This window comes from Loa loa (genome assembly GCF_000183805.2).
Source record: "Loa loa unplaced genomic scaffold supercont3.6, whole genome shotgun sequence".
In the NCBI taxonomy this organism is placed as follows: domain Eukaryota; kingdom Metazoa; phylum Nematoda; class Chromadorea; order Rhabditida; family Onchocercidae; genus Loa; species Loa loa.
Window position 1 is genome coordinate 516,441 of NW_018108186.1, and position 7,271 is coordinate 523,711.

The window sequence follows — 7,271 nt, forward strand, 5'->3', positions numbered from 1 at the left end:
GAACAATACCATATTTTACGCATATGATAGTATCTAACGCCTCCAATCTAAAGTTTTCGTAACTAAGACAATCTAGTCTTACTAAGCCTATACACTGCAGTGTTTTGTCAATTTACTCGTTCTCCTTGGGAATATATCCCGTAAAGTTTCAGCTCTATCCAATCATCGCTTTTTCTTGATATGGATAAGGTGCTAAGTCTGGAATTTCTTGAATCTTCAAAATAAGCAATTTGGCATAATGATATATCCAATAGTGTATGTTCCACTTGGTATTCGGTTTCTTTTTACAGAAAATTTTTATTGCCTCCTCCGGAACCTGGAGAAACTCATTCTTCAAGTGTAGACTACCCGTCGAAAAGAGTAATTGGTCCGTCAATGCCAGATCTGCTTCCAACAGTTGCCAATTTAGGAGTATGTCTTTTTGTTTCTCTGCTTTCGAATTGTATAATATCATTTTTTTTACATCGTGTAATCAAGGTCTAACTTTAGAATGAAGATGAAGAGGACAGCAGCGATATTTACGGTCCAGCAGTACCTTATGATTTGCAAAATAAACCGTCAACATCCGCTGGAAAAGACTTTGATGTTGAAGTACCCACTGATGATGAAACTTGCGGTCACGATAATGATGGTGATAGCAATGGCGTTTTTGGTCCGAATCTTTGCTTTCATTGCTTAATTTTCGAAAATTTTGTTTTTTAATCGGTACCACCTAAATATTGAGGGCAGTTTGTTTTTTAAATTTGAAAATTGTTTTTTCAGATCTTTATGTTGAACTGAGACATCTTGTGTTTAGGTCCAATTCCTCCTTGGGAACAAAAAAGAAATGCAGACGATGAATATGCAGAGAGATTAGTGCGTCTGGAAATGATGCAAGCGATCAAGGTAACAAAGAATTTTGTCGGCTAGATACTAAAAATTGGCTTATACTTTTGATTCTTTTTCCGACTGGATCTGAAAATTTGTGACTTTAAGAGGTCTGCATGCAAACGACCAGAATGGATGACACAACCACCGAAGTCTTTTGGTTCTTACGGTTTATCGACCAAAACATTTTCACTAAAGAAAGACTTGGCTGCAGTCGAAAAAGCAAAACTTGATTGGACTGAAACTCCAATAGAAAGGAAAAAGCGATTGGTAATGATTGCTTTCGTATGAAATTCCTCGAAAGATTTTTGTTTTATTGGAGTTTCTGAATGATCGTATATTTATTAATAGTTGGTTGGTACGACTATCTCCTTTTTATTTGCTTCTCTTTATACCGTTTATAAAATGTATTGTTTATTGCTGCTTTAAAATTCTTCTCCCTACGACTTGCTTACATGCAAGTGCAGGAACAGGAGTTAATCCTTCACTAAATTGTCAATTCCAATAACTAAGTAAGCAGGCTCACTTTAAATTTTTTTTGACCCTAAAGGAACGAAGTGGTCCATCTGATGCTGGACCGAGTGGGTTATCTTTTGAAACACAATGTAACAGAGATGTTGATGCCGGTCAGACTCAAGTTATAGCAGCTTTGGAAGTATGTTTATGATCTCTAATATCCAGTCTCTTATTTTGCTTGATTTTCGATTGATCCTTGAGTGAATATTTTGAGAAGCATCTTTTTCCCTATATTCAAAAGTATTGCAAAAATACGAACTCTACACTTCAAACATTGTGACAAAAGGGATCCATTTGAATTATATAGTATTACGAGTGCAAATAATTGTCAATTTCGCTGTCGTTTCTCGATTGATTTTTTTCTTTTACAGAAAGGTGGTGTAGAGTCATTGGTGGATGTTCACCAAAGAAAGCGAAAATATGTGACCGATGAGAATGTACAACTTTTTTATGATTATAACAAATAGTATTTCAGTTGGTTTTCATTGTATGATTCGGTTGTGTTATTATTTTGTTGCTATTTTCACCTTTCGAGATATATTTTATTTTCATTAGAGTACCATAGTGCAGTGAGGTACAGAATTTCATTGTGTTCGAATCTGAAATATTCAATTGTATATTTTTTTAGGGGACAATTGCAGCAACACGGCGGCCATTTGACCGAAGTAAGGATTTAGACGTGAGTTATTTTTAGTCCTTTTCTGTTTGTTCATTTATTTTTGCTTCAGTTGTAAAGTTGGTTGCTTTAGATCAGCTATGGAGTGCAAAATCTTTTTCTTTCAGCTAATTTTCAGAAGCGGGAGTGTCATATTTTTTTTCAGAACCATACTTTTGGACGAGCGGAAAATTTGAATGCAGATGCGATCAAGGAGCGCTGTGGGCAACTTAATTCCCGCTTTGCTTCATCCACTTCACAAAAATTTCTTTGAAAAGATGTACTATTTTGTAGTTCATTGCTATATGGTCCTTATGTTTGTAAGGAAAACATAGTCTTGCCTATTATGATGGGAGTATGAACAGGATCTGCTGCTCACAGTGGCATGTTTTTTGGTCTAATATTTCTTGATGTGAATACCTCATTATATAAAGATCACTCTAACGTTGTTTATTTTTCTAGAATTGTGTATGTTTGACTTTTAACGAGGAAAGTTTATTGTTATATTTCAGTTTGAAAGAGCAATGTTGCCTCCAGTTAAATTGAATAATCAGTTAAATAATCAGTTTGAGCAGGAAAATCTAAAACTGTAATGCTGCGTAGTAATTCATATCTCGGAAAAAGATGCGTACCGCAGGTTATGTGGCACAATTTACTGAAATATTTTATATTTCTAGACAATTGAGTGTACAGACTCTGCTTATGTAATGTTTCGAGTGTTATACCACTTTATAGATTCAGAATTGTGTCCTATGAGTGGATCACATCACATCAGTATAGAATCATAGCATGGTAGTTCGTACAGCACTTTCCAAAAAGACGGAGGTGTATGCTTTATATTAAGCGGTTAGTAATTTGCTTGCAGAAGAATATCGACAAAGCAATTTGAGCTTCACAGTACGTACTGTAGACTGTGTGCTACTTAAGCTTTTTTTGTGATTTATACAATATTTCGGTTGAATATCCACCTTAACTACGAGCTGATATCATGTCATTATCATCAGAGGGATTGTACCTTTCTCCTTCCTTTCTTCATGCAGTAATCCCCCTCATGAAGGATACGAACTGGCGATGCGTTATGTTGACTCATACTAATCGGGGAAATCGTGTTTCATAGATATTGCCGGGCTTCAGTAAGAAGTATGTATTTAAATAAAGGAAAGTTTATTACATTACAATAAGTCATTCTTAATGTTTGAATATAATAATCGACAAAAATAAATGAAAAATCCACTGTAATTTAGTAATGTTGGAAGAAAGCAGAAGAAATGATGGTACTGTAAGCAGACAAGCGGATTTGATATGCCCAGTTTTAATTTTTTCTTCGATATCCCGATATTTTTTCTTATGATTTACTTATTGAAAATAGATTTTAACAATATTATGCAGATAAGTAATCGGTGGTGATATTTCTATTGCTAACACTAATAAATTGAAGTGAACAACGTGAAAATGACTCGTGATCCCTCAGAAGATAAGGTCTGTTTTTTCCATGAGAGATTCTACTTGTATTACATCAAAGTATTCAGAAATTTGAGTTTATTTAAATGTTTTTCGAAGAATCGGCACATTACGAACATTATTGGGATTTGTATCACCTTTCCGTGGACTCCCATCTTGTTTAATGGATGAAGAAACACTGTCTTGGAAACCGCTGTCTTGTCTGGATGACTGACTGCGATAATCATTTCTGGATTCCGAGCGATACTCATCCTTTTCATGTCTTTCATGAGAATGAAATTCTTCTGAAATTTTGACAATTATGGCTAAAGTTTGTTATGGCTCTAGTCTTCCAACTAATTTAAGCTATTTTTGAGGAATCTCCCAACTAATTTGTTTAAACTCACCTCATAAATTAAAGAAATAATTTTGGAATTTTGGTGGTACATGGAAGTAATCAAGCATCGCAGTGTTTTCCTCCATTCGCTTTTCCTAATCCTGTTTAAATTTAAATGCTCAAAATCCACTAATTCTTGCAAATAAGCTGAAATTCTAGATCTCCATTAAAACAATTTTTATTTGTTGAAATATAGCAACCAGAAGCTTTTTTTTCGACAGCTCGTGAACTCATTCCGGTTTCAGTGATTGGGACGCTGTGTTCGCGATAAATGCCGCTTGGTGAGCCACCGGTAATTGTTCGACTGTGCTTGTAAGAATAAGAACTCTGTGAACGATGACTAGGTGTTGATTGTTGCTGCACTCGCGATCCATATGAACCTATAGGAAAAAAATTCAAAAATTCCAATGTCCTAAATTAAACCCTATCTGCTGGGTCTTTTTTTCCTTTCCGAAGAAAGCCTCTAAGGTATATTCGTTTGAAGAAATTGAAGAATTCCAATATATGTCCTCTTTTTTCGTTTTTGACCCGCCTCGCATGCATCGTGGACATAAAATAAGTTGGTGACTGGTATCTATGGGAGCCTAAATAGGTCTACAAAAATTAACTAGAGTCATCATGACTTCGTATAGCATCATTTCGTGGCATGCGAACTTCACCGTGCCGTGACGGTCCCTCTACTGGAATCATACGTCCACGTCCTTGAACTTGTGATTGTTTCCTTGCTTCAACAAGTAGACGACCCTATAATATCTGTCACTGAAAATTCAGTTAATGAGTTGATGAGCTTGTTGTTATATTGATTAACAATGAGATTTCAAATTAATTTTTACAATCAGAGAGGAATTGACTTATATAGTGAGTTTAGCCGAAGAGTAAGTTAATTGATAGTTTGAGGAAATATATATATAATCCGGAACAGTTGTAATCCGGAACAGTTGAGTCGCCGAAACTAACTGTACTGTCAAGGGTGCTTAAGATATCCATGGGATTTACGTCCAGCGGTAGCTGATACTTACGCACGAAATACATTTTTGTGAAATTGTCACGATCACGAACGTCTTCATGTCGACCTTCGATCAACAATGTGTCATCTATTGTTTTCACCTCAAATACACAACATCATTCAGCTAATATTTTAGATTGTAAGAAACAAAATTATTTTAAGTTTCTCAAACAGTTCTTCATTAAAACTTAAATTCATCACACTATGTTGTAAAAGATACGAGAGATTAAAAGAAACGGTTTAAAAGTTTTTTATTCAAGAAGTTACAGACAATTCGAATGAAACCAAGAAGCAAACCTTTATCTCCTCTGGTCGAAATTGATACGCGTCAATTTCCACGGCAAAACGTGACGTATCATTGATAATATTTGTACGAATATCGATACCTTCTTTGAAAATTGGTTCTGCCCACCCTGGATATAAATCACGCCAGAATGGATCAGAACGCCAATTACGATCCAAACGATCAAGATGTGAGGAAAACTGAAATTTTAAAGAATTTGATCGGGAAATTTCGAAGTTAAAATCCTATTCAATCTTTTAAAAATAGGTCCTCAGGTCCACGCTAATTCATGTTGTATATTGTTTATAACAGACAAGATATAACAGCATCTCATAATAAAGTAAAAGAAAAAAAGAAATTAAACTTTGATGATGAATTATAAACGTGAAACTGTTGTTGTTCGTAAAAATGATAGAGTTTGAAATGTTAGCTACCACTCGTTCCGAATTGCGGGACAGACCGGTATAGGAAGTTAGGGAGAGAATAAAAGGAAGTTTTTATTTATTTAAAAACAGTTGCAACTAAAGCTGTTTACTACGACACATCCATAAGTATATTTGTGACATATTTGGTTTCTTTTCCTACCGCTTCTTTCCGAGCTGTTCTTGAAATTTCAGTTTGTTATTCCTAAGGAAAATTAAATTATCAAATCAGATAGGAAACAGTCTAGATATCCGAACGTTTCAACTAAAAATGATAGCATACCCTTGGCATCACGGCATCCATCCGAGGCCAATCAGATGGCCAGTCCCAGAAGCCATCGCGATCAAAATCAGATCTTCGCTGTAAAACATATTGTAAGTATGCTGTGCAAATAAATAATTCAAAAACTTTAAATGCCATAGTAAAGTAAATGTATGAAAAGAGAATAAATTGCTAAATAAACAAACAACAAACAGTGATATCATTTCCCATCTTTGATACTTTATCACCGTGACAATTTAATGGCAGTGACGACAAACAACACTAATACAGTAATTGAAACATAAAAAATGCACCTCTGCCACATGAAAAAGATCCAATACACAAATATGTAAGTACTAATTAGCAAATTACAATTATCTGTCCATCTTTTGGCTATGCGGAGAGTACAGAGAGTTCATCATACAGCAGCAATAATGTCGTCTTTCCTATTTAGTAATGATTACATTCCATTTTACCATGTCGGCTTTCTTTTTTCCCCTCCAAATAATTCCAGATTTCTACCTTTACTCATTAATTTGTCATTTCTTCAGAAAGGTGGTGCTTGTAATTTTACCCAAAGAGAGTTAGTTAATGCTTTTAAATTATTCTTGGCAATTCCAGTTTTTTTTCTACCCGGTTTTTGATTCATGAAGTTTGTTTAAATGAATATTCCTAACCCTTCCATTTCATTCTATTCAAATTCATATACCAAAAGCGCATTTTCTGAAGACTGCAATGTCGAATAATTAGAACCAACAATTGCAATTTACTTAGAATACTTTCAGTAAGATGCACTCTTTCTTATCGAAAGACATTACTATTAGAGGCGGAAATACTTTTCAACTACGTAAAGTCATTTGTCACTATAACTCATCATAAAATTTGCAAAAAATGACACTGATTGTCATGCGGACAAAATGCAAATGAAGCATTAGGTATTCATAATTATGATACTACTGTGTATTGGTATTTGAAAATCAATCATCCCTAAATGTTATGAAAAATGGAAACAAACTAAAATTGGTAATTAGCAATAAGATACGTAAATACCCAGGAAGTACTTATTAGAATGGATGAGTCAGGTGAAGGAAAAGGTAAAGAGCACTTATTGAAAGGTCACAGGTGTAAGGAAGAGAAGGAAAGCTGAGAGAAATAACTATAAATTTTAAAAGAGTTCAAAATATTCCTTGCCAATTCAACCAAACCACCCTCAATCATCTCTCCATCATCATCATCATCATCATCATCATCATTACTCTTTCTGTCCTGCGACAATTACAATATCTCCAATAGAGCGAAATCTTCCGTCTAAATTTCCTCGTACACGCGCACAAACATACAAAACTAAAAATATAATTTGCAATTTTGAGATTTTCGGGAAGCTCACTTAACCACTAGTGTAAAAAGAAGGGAGAGAGAGAGA

At 34.6% G+C, this 7,271-nt stretch overlaps 2 protein-coding genes across 2 annotated transcripts in view; one reads left to right on the forward strand and one right to left on the reverse strand.

The window, feature by feature from the left end:
* LOAG_16517 (hypothetical protein) overlaps positions 1 to 2,570 on the forward strand; it is a 4,897-nt gene extending 2,327 nt beyond the window's left edge. Inside the window, exons 7-12 of the mRNA XM_020449170.1 lie at positions 797 to 885; positions 976 to 1,137; positions 1,418 to 1,522; positions 1,755 to 1,820; positions 2,012 to 2,062; positions 2,205 to 2,570. Coding sequence (XP_020307357.1) covers positions 797 to 885; positions 976 to 1,137; positions 1,418 to 1,522; positions 1,755 to 1,820; positions 2,012 to 2,062; positions 2,205 to 2,312 — 581 coding nt within the window. The 3' untranslated portion in view covers positions 2,313 to 2,570. The remainder of the gene's footprint in view (positions 1 to 796; positions 886 to 975; positions 1,138 to 1,417; positions 1,523 to 1,754; positions 1,821 to 2,011; positions 2,063 to 2,204) is intronic.
* A 661-nt stretch (positions 2,571 to 3,231) lies between these two features.
* The window catches only part of LOAG_16518 (hypothetical protein), a 6,849-nt gene continuing 2,809 nt past the window's right edge, over positions 3,232 to 7,271 (reverse strand). The window contains exons 2-7 of the mRNA XM_020449171.1: positions 5,870 to 5,947; positions 5,179 to 5,364; positions 4,833 to 4,982; positions 4,499 to 4,619; positions 4,076 to 4,255; positions 3,232 to 3,783 (exon numbers count right to left, since the gene is read on the reverse strand). Of these exons, the coding sequence (XP_020307358.1) occupies positions 3,578 to 3,783; positions 4,076 to 4,255; positions 4,499 to 4,619; positions 4,833 to 4,982; positions 5,179 to 5,364; positions 5,870 to 5,947 (921 nt within the window). The 3' untranslated portion in view covers positions 3,232 to 3,577. The remainder of the gene's footprint in view (positions 3,784 to 4,075; positions 4,256 to 4,498; positions 4,620 to 4,832; positions 4,983 to 5,178; positions 5,365 to 5,869; positions 5,948 to 7,271) is intronic.